A 16,090-nucleotide genomic window follows, 5' to 3' on the forward strand; every position below is an offset into this window, starting at 1 on the left:
GGTGTTTATTCCCAAAATAGCAAGAATTGAAAGTTTCCTTGTATACCGTTTATCAATAGTTTGGGAAAAAAAAGAAAAAAATTTCTTTATCCAACATCAGCATTAAAAAAAGCCCTACAAGGACAGACCACTGTCCATTTAGTGCAGCAGTCTGTCTCCAAAAACTCTAACAGGAAACACTGCATAGGGAGAGCAATCAGTCATGTTTGTGGTTCACCACCCTCATCCCAACATCCAGTCAAGGGATTAGGGATCCTTGCCTCTGGACTCACAGATCCCCTTCTGAACCTACAACATCTCCACAGCCTCTTACCAAAACAGGTTTCCCATCAATTGTGGCGTATTTACATCATTTTTCACTCCTACAAGCTATAGGCTCACCACAAAACTCTCTGCACTTATCCAAGAAGTTGGCCTTGTGTGAGCACAGCAGCCAGACTGGGCACAGACCGAGTTCTGTAAAGAACTCAAGGGGCAGCAGCAGGGTGACACCATTCACCTTCTTATGAACAGCCAGCAGAAACCAGAATTGCCAAACTCAAGCATCATGTGCTTCTGTTGAAATTACCATGCAGAGGAGCACATGGATTATGTGCAAGTTGCTCTGTAGCTCTGAGCTCTCAAGATTACATATCCCCTTTCCACCTTTTTAATGTAAGATGTGAAAAAAACCCTTTGCTTCCAGAAATCTCCACCTAGAGATGCTTAGGCCACCATCAAGCTATTTACTGTAACATCCCTGAGAGCTCAGAAGGTGTCAAACACTTGTGTCAAGTCTCCACACATGAGGCATTAACATAGCTTAAAATTGAGTTGTTTACTCCTTCTGCCACAGCTCTATGCTTCATAGTTTAATTCCTGATTAAGTCAGTATTTTACTCAGCATCCAGTTTAAAACTAGGATCACTGCAGATAATATAATTCTACACAACAAACACAAATGCAATATATAAAATTAGTCAATAAATAATTTTATGTAACACAAAATTTTATGGAGCTATGTTTTCTGTAGTGGATTCAATAAAAATCGCCTTACTTCATCCCCTGTGAAGCATTTTCCAAGCTTAGAACCAGGAGGGAAGAACTCCTTTGCCAATACAAAGACTGTCTGGGCAGCAATGCTCGTGCCAAGGTCCTTGGGCTGCTTGGTAGGCAGCGAGCTGGACACGAGCCAGCAGCTTGTCCTGGCAGCTGAGAAGTAACATTTATCTTCCCAACAACTCCCCAGTGCCACAGCCTCAGATCAGGATGTATTAGTCAGAAGTCTGGACCAAGTATACAGGACACTATTTGACACATCTCCAATATATATCAACATCTGCTTATTTTCCCCCATTCAGAAGATTTCACTGGTTTGATCATATTCTTGATTGAAAAGGAAAAGTTCTAAACATCTCTCTTTCAAAAAGAGGGAAGGTGGTTCAAGAGAAGAGGAGGTGCTATCTATCCCTTTTTTTCAGCACCCCTGGTTTATCACCGAGCCTGACCTCTCATGAATGACAGCTCTCTAAATATATATGAAACAAGAAAAGGTCAGCACCTTGCAGCTGGCTGAAGCAATTTTCAGATTTTTTCCCCCACAATCTTGATTCAAAGATGTTAAGAAATTAAGAAATATATGACTGCTCTTGATATCAATCCATTAGTTAATCACATTCCCTGTGAAAAACTTAAGCCTTTTAATTTGAACTTACTGGGCTACAAATTCACATTGTGTTTGTCAGCAAGATTAGAACATGATCATTAATATCCAGTATTATTTTGTAAGGGACATATATGAGGACTCTCATCAACTCACCTTAGTTTTAATTAGAAGTTGCACAGCACATTTAACATCTTACTGAATGGTAATACAGCTCAGTTTTCCATCCAATTGGAGATGAATCCCTTTCCACACAGTAATTTTTGGAGGGTTTTGAGAGCTGAGGCCAAAACCATATGTAGGATTTTGGAAATTACTTCATCTCATCCCACAAAATGGGCAAGAACATACCCGTGCTTATTCCACTAATGCATTTAAGAACCACATGAGGTTCTTTGTCACAGCATCACCTTGGAAACTTGTGTTTATGCTGTTTATTCACTATGACTCCAAAACACACTTCAATCACTGCTTTCTAGGATACCATGTGCCTTGATTTAAATTCAGCTGCAATACCTAGTTCCCAGGTGCACAGCTTTACATGTAGCAGCCTTCACACACTGGACTGGATTTACTCCACCTGACAATCACAATGGCTGCCTTAGTGCCCAGTGATTTTCCATGATCCAAAAGTTTATCATGAACAAGTTTTTAAATACCTTTTTCACAAACAAAATCATTAATGAAAACAAATTGTGACAAGCAATTACTAGTTTTTTGCTGAATATCCATGGAAACTATTCACTCTTGTACACCTCCAGATTAATCCCGAACTAAATGGCATTTACAGATACTCAGTACTAATATTAATATACGGTAAGGTTGTCAAGATCAAGTCCTTTAAAAAAAGTAAAGAAATAAATTTAACAAGCTCTTGTTTTCTTAAAGCCTTTGTTACTGGGATCAACACTTTTCTCTACTTTAACTAAATTCTATACTAAGAATAAATGGGAGAGCTGGCAATAATGTGAACTACATGTGTGTTAACAGCATGTAGAACTAGTCAAACACCCAAGGTGTTTTGGGCACCTGCCACCCTCCCTGCACAGCCATGTTCATCCACTCCACCTCCTTTTAGAACTGACACATCAGCATTTCTCTGACCTCCTGGAATTTCACTGCTGTTCCAAAGTGCATTGACTATAAAACATTCCTTCCAATACTGCAGTGAGATATATTCCAATGGTGAAAAATACACCAATATGTCAAGGGAAACGTCCCTCTCAGCTCCCAGTGTACTCTCGTGGGGGGTGGTTTCAAATAGTTTTTGTGTTAAGTTTTGGCTTGTGTTTGGTTTTTTTTAAATATACTTTACCTGTGGACGTTTGAGACATATACATGCTTCTAATGATGATGCATTATTAATACAGACAAGGGTGCAATTCACATTCCAATCAATCTGGGATTTGCCTTCTGTTTTGCCAGAATTTGATAAATTCAATGATGTCAACAGAATTTTCTTTTACAGTATGGGGAAAAAAATATGCAAAACATGATTTTCAGTATAACATGAACTTACTTAACCTTGTCATTTGAGCAAAACTTTCCAGTGAAACCTATGAAGCTTTAGAAATTTCATGAGTTTGCAGCTATAGCAGAAAAATAAGATGCTGCTGCTAACTGACTGATACAACAATATGTATCTGGACAGACTACTTGCACTACAAGGAAAAAAAATATACCTGGTAGCTCAGCTTGCTGCACTGCTACCATTACACAAGCTCTCACTGGTGTCACTGGTCAGAATATCCTAACTGATCCCTCATGCTTTTAAATACTTTCAAACATTCCTGGCCTCACTTCTTAGTATGAGCCCCACACAGCACACTGAAAACCTCAGGTAGCTGAGAGTAACCTGTGGGAGGGCTTGAACTGAGGGGTGGGGGGGTGGGTCTCTAAAAACAAATCTTTACAGAAGAAATGCAATTCTATCTATGACTCAAAACTTCACCTGTAGGGATAGTTAGAGAATAATGCTTCGGGAGTCCATTCTATCAGAGGTGTCCCCTAAGTCAATGCACGTTAACTGCGCCATTCTTGAGAGCTGTCTCTGCACTACTTCTCTTTTCACCTGTTAAGAACCACATTGGAAGGAAATTAAGATTTTATAGCTTCTAAGTTTTTATAATACTGAGGAAAACTTCACTTTAGCTTTAATTTATATTAGATACGCAAACCAAGCTGTTCTGTGTACAGTTACTTGAATGTTAACATGATCTGAAACATAAAACTCCCTACTCACCTTCTGTTTATTCTGCTCTTCTTTTTGAGGTTAATTTTGTTAATCAGAGAAAAACAGATCACTCAGCTGAGCAGCAACTCTTTACTTTTCATATTATATGATATGATTATATAAATATGTCTGAATTCCTAAAGACTGATGAATTATTGGAGAGATCTGGGAGAAGCAGCAGAACAGGGTATTGTAAATGAAATTCAAATATTCTTCAGCACAATAAAAAGCAGTATTTTCAGCTACAGTCAGGACAGATTCTTTCTAAGTTTCAGTAAAAAATCTGTAAGAACAAGGGCCAGGTATGATCTGAACCACTGTTACTAACACTAAACATAACCAATAAAAGGGAATTTCCTGGATCTGTGTGTGTCTCTAAGACAATGTAGGTTACAGAGTAGCAGAGCTTGATACTGTATTGACATTTGAAGGTTTAGTACAACAAAGAGTGAACTGGGCATCTGAACTAAAGCCAAATGGATGAACAGGGGGTTTACAGTTAAGCAAATAAATCAGTACAGTTCAGTAAGTTATCACACACAAAACAAGCATTCAAAGCTTTGGCTTCTTTCAGCTCTTGTCAGTGTGTGCCCTCGTGTTCAGGTAAAGCAGTGGCTGCTTCTAGAGCACGTACAAGCACATTTGGGATCCTAATGCTTATTACTCCCTCGAGCATTCCCTCTCTGGTAAAGAGGTTAGAGAAGCTAAAGTTGCCAGGATGGGGAATTAGGGATTTTTACGCAAATATAATCAATAGTATAGCTGAAAGAGCTCATGTACAAAAAAACTGCTTGGACAGAGCAAAGAGAGCTATCCAGAGGTCAGTGGAACCTGTTTATGTATGAGGGATAAGTGCAAGGAATAGGCTGGCTTTGCTCCAAGAACAGACAGGCCTAATAATAATCAACATCCAACTTCCAAAAATCTAGAAAAGCAGGAGTTCTTGGACATGAAGTCCTAAGGGGAGGAAAATAAATTAAATTCTGGAGTAGGCTGTGCACAGAAATTCCTTAACAAGCTAGTAATCCCATATAATTAGATTTTTCAGGTAAATGCTGAATAAAGTCAAAAAATAACACGGTTCAGCTTCTGGCCTTCCAAGACACAGCCCTGGGAGCACAGCAGGCGGGTATCAACCTGCAGCCCCAAGAGCTGGTGAGGATGCACACAAATTAACTACGGATCATAGTCAAGATCCAGCCTGCTCACATGAAAACAGCTCTTGAAATAGCTCCTTCCCCCAGAAACTCTGCAGGCACGAGTCACCAGCAAACTTAACGCTGTAGTGACAGTTCTCCAAGCTCTGGCTGAAATGGACGAGCCTTGCTGTATTATTTCAGCAGCAGGGCCGTTGGAGACTAGAGGAACTCGAGTTTTGCACCTTTTGCTCTATATATTACTCCTCAAAAATACCCTACAAAGTTTCTTGAGCCTTTCTGTGCATCCTAATAACCATTAATGCACAGCAGATGACATTAAAACTGAGCTAGCCCTACATATCCAGAAGAAAAACAAAATGGAAGTAAAAATCCACCAACCTAGAAAGAAAAAGGCAGCAAGCATTGCTTTGCCCTTGTACTAAAATTACGCCTTTTTTCAGTTCTGCTGATGTCTTCTACACTGAAGGAAAGTGTTAGGGGGATCGTTTAAGTAAGAACAGCTTGAATACAGCATGGAATTATTTCCAATACTCAACGGGCTCCTACAAATTCAACAGGCTCTGCAGAAGATGAATAAACTGGAGAATTTGAGACGGTATTTACACACTTCCTGCACTGAAACAAAAACACGTACACTGGAAGTGGCAAACAGTGTTTCAGATGCAGTGTTTTAACGACACCTCTGGAGTTTATTACTAGAATTCAGTAACTGGCCAGAGATGAGGAACAGCCTTGCATATATTTAAGGGGAGAAACGTTCAGCAAAAAAATAGGAAGTCACAAACAGGAAAGCGAGCTCATTCTCACCAACAGGCAAGTCCTAAGGATTACACTGAACGGAGAAGGAACCATACAACACGACAAAAGCCTTCTATCGAAGTCATTTCACAAGGTTAACACAAGGCCAAATCCGATACCATATACACATATATTCTAAAGAAATCTAAAGCTGATACAGAGAACAAACAGGAAAGCATTTGGACATAGAGCATGTGCGGTTTCCTCCTCTGCATCACAAAAAGAATCGGGTTTTGTGCTTGCCCCCCCAAGCAGCACAGACCCATGGAAGGGAGGGAATAACGCCGTCCTTTGCCGTGAGATTTCGGGCTCCATCCCTGGGCAAGCGCCCGGCTGCGGAGGCCCGGGAGGTTCCCGGGGAGGTGCCCCGCGAGCCGGGCAGCCAGGCCAGGTCCCAGCAAGTGACACAGCTGGTCGGCGGCTCGGTGGCAGCCCAGGTGCTCCCGATCGGAGCCCGAAGCCCCGTGGGGACCCCGGGCTCGAAGTGGGGTGGCGGGGACGGGACGTGGGGGGAAGGGCGGACAGAGAACGGCGGGGCCGCCGCGCTCCGGGCGCGGCGCGGGGGGTGCGGGGGGGCTGCCGGCCGGTCACCGCGGCGAGAGCGGGCGCCCCCCAGCCGTGCCCGCCCCGGTGCTGCTGCATGGCGCTGCTCAGCCTGCCTTGCAGAGGGAGCTCGAGTCCCGCTCTGCGCCTCGCAGCGCCTCTCACTCCGCCGCACACGCCAGCGCAGCGAGGCGGCGGCCGGCGGGAGCGGGACACGCAGCCGTCCCCGCGGGCAGCGCCCGGCCGGACAGCGCGGCAGGACACGGGCGGCGGGCGGAGGGCGCCGGGCGAGCCCCGCGGAGGTGCGAGAAAGGAGGGAGAGCGGTGGCGGGGCGGGAGGGGAGCGGGCCCGGCGGGGCGGGGGAGGGGGGGGGAAGGAAGGGACGTGCGGGACGGGAGGGGAAGGGAGGGGGCGGTAATGGGGCGGTTAATCAGCGCCGGTGGCGCGGTGGAGGAGACAAAGGAAAGAAAATGGAGTCGGGGCCGGCGGGTGGCGGCGGCCGCGGAGGGAAGGAGGGCGGGCGGCCCGGGCGGTGCCGCAGCCCAGCGCCGCGCTGTGGGGAATGGCGGCGGTGGCGGCGGCGGCGGCGCGGGGACGGTAGAGGGAGACAAAGCCCCCCTTGCTGCCCCGGCGGCGGCCGCTGCGGGGCCCCAGCCGCGCCGGAGCCCCATCGTGACACCTAGAGGCCGGAGAACGCGACTGCAAACCCCCCGCCGCCGCCGCTTACCTGCGCCCCGCGCCCCGCCGAGCTCCCTCCGGCCGCCGGGCCCCGCCGCCGCCCCGCGCCGCCCGCGGGCCCCGCGGAGGAGCCGCCGCGCCCCGCACGCCCCGCCGCGGCCGCCGCCGCTTTAAGCGCCCCGGCACCAGCCCCGCGGTTTAATCGCTCCACAGTCGCTTTCGGACACAAAATGGCGGCGGGCGGGGCACAGTGCGCACGCGCCACCCAGCGCGGCTCTGCCGCGGCCGCCGGGCCCGAGCGGGGGGGAAGGGGGGGGGCGGCGGGGGGGGGCCGGCGCGCGCGGGGAAGCGGCCGCGCGGGGCAGGCTGGGATTGGCGGGCGGGGCGGGGCGGGGCGGGGCGAGGGTTGGCGGGGGGGGGGAGCGAGGGCGCGAGTCGCGCGCCAACTTCAAACGCGCGGGGCCCGCGGCCTCGCCCGGCGCGCGCCTGTGCGTGCGTGCGTCACGCGTCACGTGCCGCCGAGGGGCGGGCGCTGGGGGGGGGGGCGGAGGCAGCGCCCCTCCCGCCCCTCAGGGCAGCGGCGTGAGGGGAGCGCCGGGCGGCTCCTCGGGTAGTGCTGCCCCCCGATCCGCACAACGGCGGGCTCTGCACGCCGCTGCTCAGCTGGAGCTTCCCCGTTCATCTCAGCCAAAACTGCTCCCTGTACCTTGTCAAAAACTCACCACTTCACCTCATCTGAAACTTCTCCCTGTACCTTGTCAAAAACTCACCCCTTCGCCTCAGCCAAAACTGCCCCTTCACCTCTGCAAAACTCCCAAAGCGGCAGGCTGTGCCTCAGCTCCGTGGGAAGGAGCTCCTCAGGAAAATAAAGCCACAAAGTCCATCCTCCGTGCTGAGGAGGGATTTGGCCTGGTTGAAAGACCCAAACTTCCTCTAAGCTGGAAAAGGAGTCAGTACAATCATGAATTAATCAGCAGGAAGGTCATAGGACAGTTTTGTAAGTACCAGCAATTGTCTGGAATTAGGGTCTAAGAGGGGAAACCGTGCGAGGAATGGCTGAGGGCACTTGGCTTGTTCATCCTGGAGAAAAGGGTACTAAAAAGAAAAGAGGGTACTGGAAAAAAAAAAAAAAAAAAAAAAAAAAAAAAAAAGGAGGGTACTGAGGGCAGAGCTCACTGTGGGCTGCAGCTTCCTCGGGAGGGGCTGCACCGATGGCTGCTCCCTGTGACCGGTGCTGGAAGCTGAGGGAACAGCATGGAACCGTGTCAGGGGGAGTGAGGCTGGGTATTAGGAAGAGATTCTTTGCCCCAGAGGGTGGCCAGGTACTGGAAAAGGCTCCCCAGGGATGTGATCACAGCACCAGGCCTGACAAAAAAGCATTTGGACGTCAGGCATGTGGTGTGATTCTTGGGGATGCCCCGTGCAGGACCAAGATTTGGACTTGATGGTCCTTGTGGATCCCTTCCAACTCATGAGATCCTAGGATTCCATAATTCTGTGATTTAAGATGTTGTTTTCCTGGTGTTTTTAAGGACCTTGGGCTTGCCCAGCCCATAATTAAGTAGGACAAACTACCTCCAGTCAGCTTAGGCACAGCAGGAATGGGAGATGTGCTGCCTGGTGTTTAGTAGGGAGCTTCTGGGAAAGTCAGCAAGGTTGATTTCCATCAGAAGTTAGACACCATGGTGTTTTCTGTCCACAACTTATCCCCAAAAGGTGAAAAGAGCCATGGCACCCTTGGTGAGATGCATGAATTTATGTGAGAATACACAAGGGCTTGTCTGTCTTTCATTTTCTGCAGTTCCCTGAATTGCTAAATCTTCTGGGTTTAACATATTTTCTCATCTCCAGCAGTGTTGGAGCAGCCCCAGAGCTGATTGACAGGCAAGCTAAGAAGAGGAGAATTCTATGAGCTCATGCTGCATCCTCTTGGTATTTTCTTACCATAAATCCATGTGAAATGGAGCAAGAGTGATGGGTTAAAATATTAATAGTTCAAAAATCAGACTCATTGGAAGGAAGCTGCATTTTTTTTTCTGTCTTACTCCATCAGTTGCTGGAGGACAATAAGGCCAGGACTTCAGAGAGAAATCTAAATGTAAAGAAACCCCAACACAAACCTGTGGTGGGAGTTTTAAGGCTGTTAGAGTTGAAATCCGTGTAAAAAAAAAAAATCTTTCCTCCAATTTGTGCCTCTTGAGATATCACTGCAGGTTGGGGTAAAAGCTGTTCAACAGCCCAGGCTTTACCACAACCTGCTTAACAAGTGACAAACCCATCAGAAAAACATTAACATACATTAGCATGTGTAAACTGTGCCCTTAAATCCTGCTATGAATAATGGTGATGACTTGCTGAGCTGTGCTGTGGAGAGAAGGGTCCCCCTGCCAGGGGAGTTGGGCTGAGAGTGAGATCCGGCCCTGACCCGGCTTTACGGGTTTCTCCTGCCTAAGCCTAAGCTCTCCCAAGTCCTTGCAAAGCAGCAGAGCGCCGTGGGCTGTGTTCTGAGTACCAATACTCCCTTGGGGGTTGTTGACAACCCAGAACAAGTTTCCTTCTCAGGATCAGGACAGCAAGATAAGTCCATTAGTCTGTTTCAGTGGGGCATTGGCAGCTTACCGAGGGGCTAGAGGGGATGAGCTGTGTGGGTTCGGCCTTGGCTGAAGGAGAAATAAATTATCTACAAAGCAAAGGTAAAAAGTGGCCATTAGTTATGAGAGGTGATGGTGTAGCCCATAACCATGAGCTCCTGGGTCTTCATTGCACGAGAAATTTGAATCATCAAAGCAATATCCTGAATTTGAAGTAACCTCACAAGAATCTTTGAGTCCAATGTTGGACAATCAAAAGCTTTGCTAAAAGAAAAAAAAAATCCCCACATCCATGGCCTTCTGTTTAGCCACTGGATGAGTTGGTGTAGAAAGAAATTAAGCTAGCACAGCACAAAGAATCTGCTCAGAACATTTCTGTAGTGTGAGTTTTTAAAAACTCACTTTCATTCTAAGCTGTCAAGCCATCAATTCTCACGCTGCAATTTTTGGGAGAATGGCATATCTTTCGTCTGTAGCCATGAATCCTGCTTTAAGCTCAAAATTTAGCTCAGGCACGAATCAAAATGGAGAGGAGCAGTGGCTGTGTGTAATACTGACTCTTACTCTGCTTTAAATACTCACCCAGGGCAGGGTGTAAATGGTTGCTAATGATCCCTCTGCCTTTTGTTTGAGCCATTCCGCGGCAAACGGTCGCATCTTTCTAGTAGGAATGTCGCTGCTTAGGAAGCTGAAGTTTTTTTTCCTGGCCAGCACCTATTTGTGGCCTTCTCCTGCCAGGAGTGTCCCGGGCCATCCACCAGCGGGTGCTGGGGGTCTGCCCTACTGATCCTGGGTTTCCTCACTTGGAGGCGCTTTTGAGCTGATTTGCAGGGAATTCAAATCCCCAGCTTCAGTCCTAGCTGTGGCTGCTCCTGAGTATCAGTCTCGGAGCCTGTCCGAATTAAGACACCCAGAGGCAGATGCTCCTTCTAGAAAAGTTGCCTGAGACTTTCCCCAGAGACACCTTGCCCATGAGCAGACTGGAAAGAACTGAAGCCAAGGAGCTCCTGCCCACCTTGCTGAGGCCCGGGGTGGACTCACCCTCCTTATTCCAGCTCTGCGCTTCCATCAACTTCACAATTCCCCAGGAGCCACCACTCTACGTCAGCTTTAAGGAAGGCAGCAGTCGAGCTTGAGAGCATTAAATTAAATTTTGAAGGCTGTCTAGAGCACCATTTGCTCTCTCTATGAAACAAGGCCCCAGCTGTTGCCCTAGGAGTGGTCCTTGGGGAACAAGCCCATACAGATGTGCCTGACAGCCCTGCAAGGAACACACGTCAGTGCTCACGAGGAGGTTGTTGCTTTGCTGTGGTTCAGCTCAGGCTGCTTAGCTGTTCCAATCATCTCTAAGTGCCCCAGTGAGTGCCTTGGAAACATGATTTCCCACAAGCCTGGGAAAAGGTGGGAGGTCCAACTAAGATTGCTCAGACCGGAGATTCATAAACTGCAACCTCCAAAAATGAGTTTGCATCAAGATTTAAGTGATTTCTAACACAAGGGCTGATTGGAGCTTGTGGTGCCTCAAAGTGGCAGTGTCTCCTTGGGGTCATTCTGGCTGGTGGCTGCTCTTGGTGTGAATCCCAGGCAGCTGCACCAGCCCAGATGCTGTGCAAGAGGAGGGAACATTGTGCTAATGATCTTCAGGGGTTCCTCAGGACATTTTCCCAAGACTGGCAGGTAAAAAGCGATACCACAGAGTGCTTCAGAATCCGTATGAACCTTTCCAATTAAAAGAAAAAAAAAAAAAAAAAAAGAAAAACCAGCAGTAAAAGAGGAAAAGGAACATCTTCCCCAAGCCAGAGCACATGGATAATGTAACTGTGACAGAGACACCCTCCCACGGGCTGCAGCTCCTACAAGAAAAGCAAGTAGCTGCTGAGCACAAGCACGTCCATACGGGAGGGGGATGTTTTAAGTGCTGACACAGATTTGGCTGACAAACGCGGTGCTGGCACACTGTCTCCTTTGAAATAACAAATGCTGCCGCAAAACGTGCTCTGCACTGCTGTGTCTGTCCCTGTGCACTGTGAAAGTGGCTCCCAGGGAGTTCACCCATGAAGCTGAGAGTTCCAAAAATCAAGACCTTTTGTTTGAAGTTTGGTCCTTTGGAAATGGCAGTCCTGCCATTCCAGGTGACCTGGTGGTGTCCATAGGGCAGAGGTCTTTGGCAATGCCAGCACAGACCCATTCACAGCAAGAGGACAATAGATTCTTCAATTAATCTGATTTTTTTTCCCACATGTTCTTACAGACACATGAATAATGGGATTATTCCTTGCAATTCCAGGAGCAGAGTCATTTTGTCCTGTGCTGCAGCTCCCTGCCTACCTTGACAGAAGTCTGCTTTCCTGCTCTGATCTCTACAGTCAAGGTGTAGCTTGTCTTGGAAAGTGGAATTGTGCTGCAGGGAGGGGACAAGGTTTTGGCAGGGCAAAGAGAACACCCAGGTAGGTGAGTGAATTATGGCTCAAATGGCTTTGACCACTGGGTTTTTTTCTGCAATTATTGAAAAGGGAAAAGTAACCAACCAAACGTGTGAGAGGGCTGGGCCACTTTTCACCTGTCAGGTGCTTTTGTCTGCAGTTGCATGTGCCAGCTGGGACCTACATCCCTGATCTCCTGCTGCTTAAGCTGACAGTGTGATGCAGTGCTCTGGGAAAAGCACTGTGCTCCCTTCTGGAGCTCCTCCACCCCCCAAAGCAGGTGGAAGAAGGCTAAGGGATGAGTGATGCAGCAGTGTCCCCTGGTTAGCCCTCCCTGCAATCCCATCTGCAGATAAAACTGCATCCGGAAGTGGTAACGCTGAGAGGGTGTCCCAGATGGGACCACATGCACCACGACATGCTGCATTCTGCCTGAGCCAGCCCCAAAAAGCTCTGCTACAGTGAGGAAGAATGAAGTGAAGGCTGTAGCTTCTTAGGATGTACTTAGAAACCCTGGGAAACCCTGATGGATGGGCCTTGCTTGGCTTGGGGACTATAAATCCCCAGCTCTGCTGGTGATGACAGTGCCTCTGCTCTGGCACGGGTGGCTGGCAGGACTGGGGGGATGTCCCTGCTGCCTTTGGGGGCATTTTTGCTGCTCTGAACTACTCCCCTCCCAGGACCATACGGCCACTAAGATGATTAAGGGATTGGAGCAGCTGCCATGAGAGCTGGAAAACTGAGGCTTGGGACAGGGGCTCTTGTCCATGCCTGGCAGGGGGTAAAGAATCACAGAATAGTAAGGTTGGAAGGAACAACTATGGCTCATCTGATCCAACCTCTCTGCTCAAGTGGGGTCATCCTAGAGGGCATTGGACAGGATTGTGTCCAGATGGTTTTTTAATACCTCCAGTGAGGGAGACTTCACACCCTCTCTGGGCAACCTGTTCCTTTGTGTGGTCACCCACACAGTAAAGTTGTTCTTCCTCATTTTTATGTGGAACTTCCTGTGTATTAGTTTCTGCCCATTGCTGCTTGTCCTGTTGCTGGGCATCACTGAGCAGAGCCTGATCCATCCTCTGGCACCCTCCGTGCAGATACTGGCAGACATTATGAGGTCCCCTCTCAGTCATAACTTCTCAAGGCTGAACAGCTCCAGCTCCCTCAGTCTTCCCTTGTGAGAGAATGTTCCAATTCCATTATCATCTTTGTATCCCTCTGTTGGATCTGCTCCAAGAACTCCATGTTTCTCTTGTACTGAGGAGCCCAGAACTGGACGCAGCATTCCAGATATGGCCTCACTAGAGGTGGAGGGGCAGGATTTTGCCCTGCTGCCAATGCTCTTCCTAATGCATCTCAGGATACCAGTGGCCTTCTTGATTCCCAGGGCACACTGCTGGCTAAGGGACAGTGTCTTGTTCACCAAGACTTCCTGGTCCTTCTCTGCAGAGCTGCTTCCCAGCAGGTTGGCCCCCAGCAGGTACTGGTGCATGGAGTTATCCTTCCCCAGGTGCACCATCATGGTGGATGTTCAGGGATTTAAACCACCAGACGGTGATGGGCAGGGTTTGAGAAGAGAAAGGCAAATAATACAAGTTTAAAAAAATCACCAGTGAAACCACAGAGACATATCACAGAGAGAGGGGGAGCAGTTCTGGAGGCCCCCAGCCCCACAGTGACACCATGCAGAGTATAGGAGCAAGTGCCCCAGCAGCCCTACTTTGTGCTGCAGACAGAAATATCCAGGATCCCCCCTTTCTGCCCAGCCCAATCAGGAGGTGGCACAAGACCCAGCGCTCTGCCATGCACTTTGTAGCCTGATGCCACCTCCTCCTTGGTGGGGCAAAAGGCTCTGTGTCACCAGCCTCATGCTGCCAAGGCCACTGAACTCAGGAAATTTAACAAAAGCAGTGAGAACCAATCGTGTTGTGTCAGGGAGGTGGCCCCCACCATGCTGCTGCACCATGTTGTCACAGCCACCAAGAGGGCAAAGTTGCTAGGAGAGTGCTTCCTTCCCAGCAAGCTTCCAAAAATCCAGCAGCTCGTTGGTGCTGAGAAGCTGCATAGGAGGGGCACAAAAACCTCCAAAAAACCTCCAGCCTCAGGGAATGTGGTGAGGGATGAGCAGCAAGAGGGGATGCAGAGAGCAGCCTCCCTCCCAGCCCAGTGATGTGTCCCTCACACAGTGAGGTGGGGACAGCGGAAATCCTGGGACAAGGCACAGCCAGTTAGGCAGAGCAGCTCACAGGGTGGTTTAGCATTCCCTGTCACACCCATCCGGTGTGGGAACATTTGGGAACATGGCCTGGCCACCACAGCTGCTGCAATCTGCTTCCAGTGCTGGACATGGGTCCTTACTGGTCCAAACTGGAAGTCAGGGCCCAGATAACCAACAGCAGCTAGAGATGGGAAATGTGTGGATTTACACACACACACACACACACAGGGTTGTTTCCATTCCCAGGGCAGCCCTGGTTTCGGTGGCCCCCATCATGCGTGGCCACCTCCTGCTACCTTGGGTGATGCATCCCATGCCCAGCAGCCAAATTCTGGCAACATTTGGCTGAGCTGCAGGGCCAGAAATCACAATTATTTTCCATGACATCCCCTGTCACCCTCCAGGCAATTATGCTGACACCCAACTTGCCCTGTCCCAGGGCACTGGGGCCCAATAAACACCCTTACAGAAACACTGATGCTCTTTAAAGGTTTTTATTTCTGCTTTAAAATCAAAATTAGTCATTCTCTGTAATTACATTATATATAGATTTATAGAGACAATATAGAAAAGAATTTTTTGCTTTTGTTTTTCTGCAAAAATCTGTAAATAAAAAATAAAATAAAACAAAACAAATGAACAAAAAAAAGGTGGCAGCTTCTGTCCATCCGTCTGTCCATCCCTCTATCGCTCCTCCTGCCCCTGCCCTCCACAGCACTTTCCAACAGGCCAGGAAAGGCTCTGGGCTGAGGCCACATCTCACTACACTCCCTAAAGCCACAAGCCAGGGAGGGACAGGAGCACGTGGAGCTGGAAAGAAGAAACGCCAGCAGAATATATTAATATCTTATATTTCATTTTATTTAAGTCCTGGGGAATCCAGGTGGCAGAGGGCAGCAGTCCCCATGGCCCTGGCAGCTCCTGGAAAGAAACAGCGAGGTTTCCAAAGTGCAGGTCCTTCTGGGACAGGGCGCATGCCCTCGAGCAAGAGGAAGGCAAGAGGAGGCAGAGAAATCCGGTACCTCTCCCGGCCACCCCAGTCCTGGCAGCTGAGGCGGACGAGGGGGGCAGGAAGGGCGGACTCCCTGGGTACTTTAAATAGCGATCAGAGGGTGGGACGTGCAGCGAGCCCCCTGCCCAGTGGTGTGGAGGTGGCACCGTGGGGCCGGTGGCCGGGGACAGGGAAGCGGTGCTCCGTAAGGCAGTGTGCGGCCGTGGCGAGCTGCCGGCGCGGGGTAATACTGCGGTGTGCTGCCGGGTCCCCAGTCCGTGCAAGCCCGGGTGGCCCAGCAGTGCCTTTGCCCTCAGGGATGGCAGGTGGGTGTGCGTGGGTCTCAGAAAGCTGTACTGGCCATGCTGGCTGGTGCAAAGATCCGCGGGAGGTTATCCAGGGTCTCCTCCAGGCGCCGGTGGGCTGATTTACCGTCTTCCCCTGCAAGTACATGCCATGGTCAGTGATACAAACTGCAGAAGTTCTGTCTCCTGCCAATCCTGGCCACCTAACCTGGCCTTTCCAGGGAAACATGCCTAATACCTGGTAGAGCTGAGCCTGTGTGCTATGGCCACAGCATGGAAACCTCTCTTGTTCTCTACAGCACACCCCTGGGCAGGTCCCAGCTGGGTTCTGGATCTAAAAGTCCTCATAGCTCCTGATTCAGAGGTTGCAAATCCCATTCTCAGCTGCCCATGCGGGGCAGGGTTAACCCAAGTTTCGGCTGCAGGACAACCAGTGCTCAGGGCTGTGCCAGCTCCGGTGGCTACAACAGCTGTGCACATCTGCATGCACTGGCATGGGGGTTTCAA

The 16,090-nt window shown here is 49.3% G+C and overlaps 2 protein-coding genes and 1 long non-coding RNA gene across 27 annotated transcripts in view; 1 reads left to right on the forward strand and 2 right to left on the reverse strand.

Moving 5' to 3' along the window:
• CTCF (CCCTC-binding factor) overlaps positions 1-7,354 on the reverse strand; it is a 34,288-nt gene extending 26,934 nt beyond the window's left edge. For 5 of the 13 annotated variants that reach the window (XM_072934421.1, XM_072934418.1, XM_072934416.1 and 2 more), the window contains exon 1: positions 7,105-7,214. The gene's annotated coding sequence lies outside the window, so the exon portion shown is untranslated. Of the gene's footprint in view, positions 1-3,593; positions 3,714-7,104 lie in introns of all 13 variants that reach the window. The other 8 variants (XM_072934422.1, XM_072934417.1, XM_030282035.4 and 5 more) reach the window with 5 other exon arrangements.
• Positions 6,461-14,937, forward strand: LOC140684868 (uncharacterized). Its single transcript, XR_012057772.1, has 2 exons — positions 6,461-6,678; positions 11,934-14,937. It is a non-coding gene; the product is annotated as an uncharacterized lncRNA (long non-coding RNA).
• RIPOR1 (RHO family interacting cell polarization regulator 1) overlaps positions 14,766-16,090 on the reverse strand; it is a 31,090-nt gene continuing 29,765 nt past the window's right edge. For all 13 annotated transcript variants that reach the window (XM_030282052.4, XM_072934408.1, XM_030282049.4 and 10 more), the window contains one exon: positions 14,766-15,719. In XM_030282052.4, coding sequence (XP_030137912.4) covers positions 15,622-15,719 — 98 coding nt within the window. In that variant the 3' untranslated portion in view covers positions 14,766-15,621. The remainder of the gene's footprint in view (positions 15,720-16,090) is intronic.

Source organism: Taeniopygia guttata, chromosome 11 (genome assembly GCF_048771995.1).
Source record: "Taeniopygia guttata chromosome 11, bTaeGut7.mat, whole genome shotgun sequence".
NCBI classification, from domain to species: Eukaryota; Metazoa; Chordata; class Aves; order Passeriformes; family Estrildidae; genus Taeniopygia; species Taeniopygia guttata.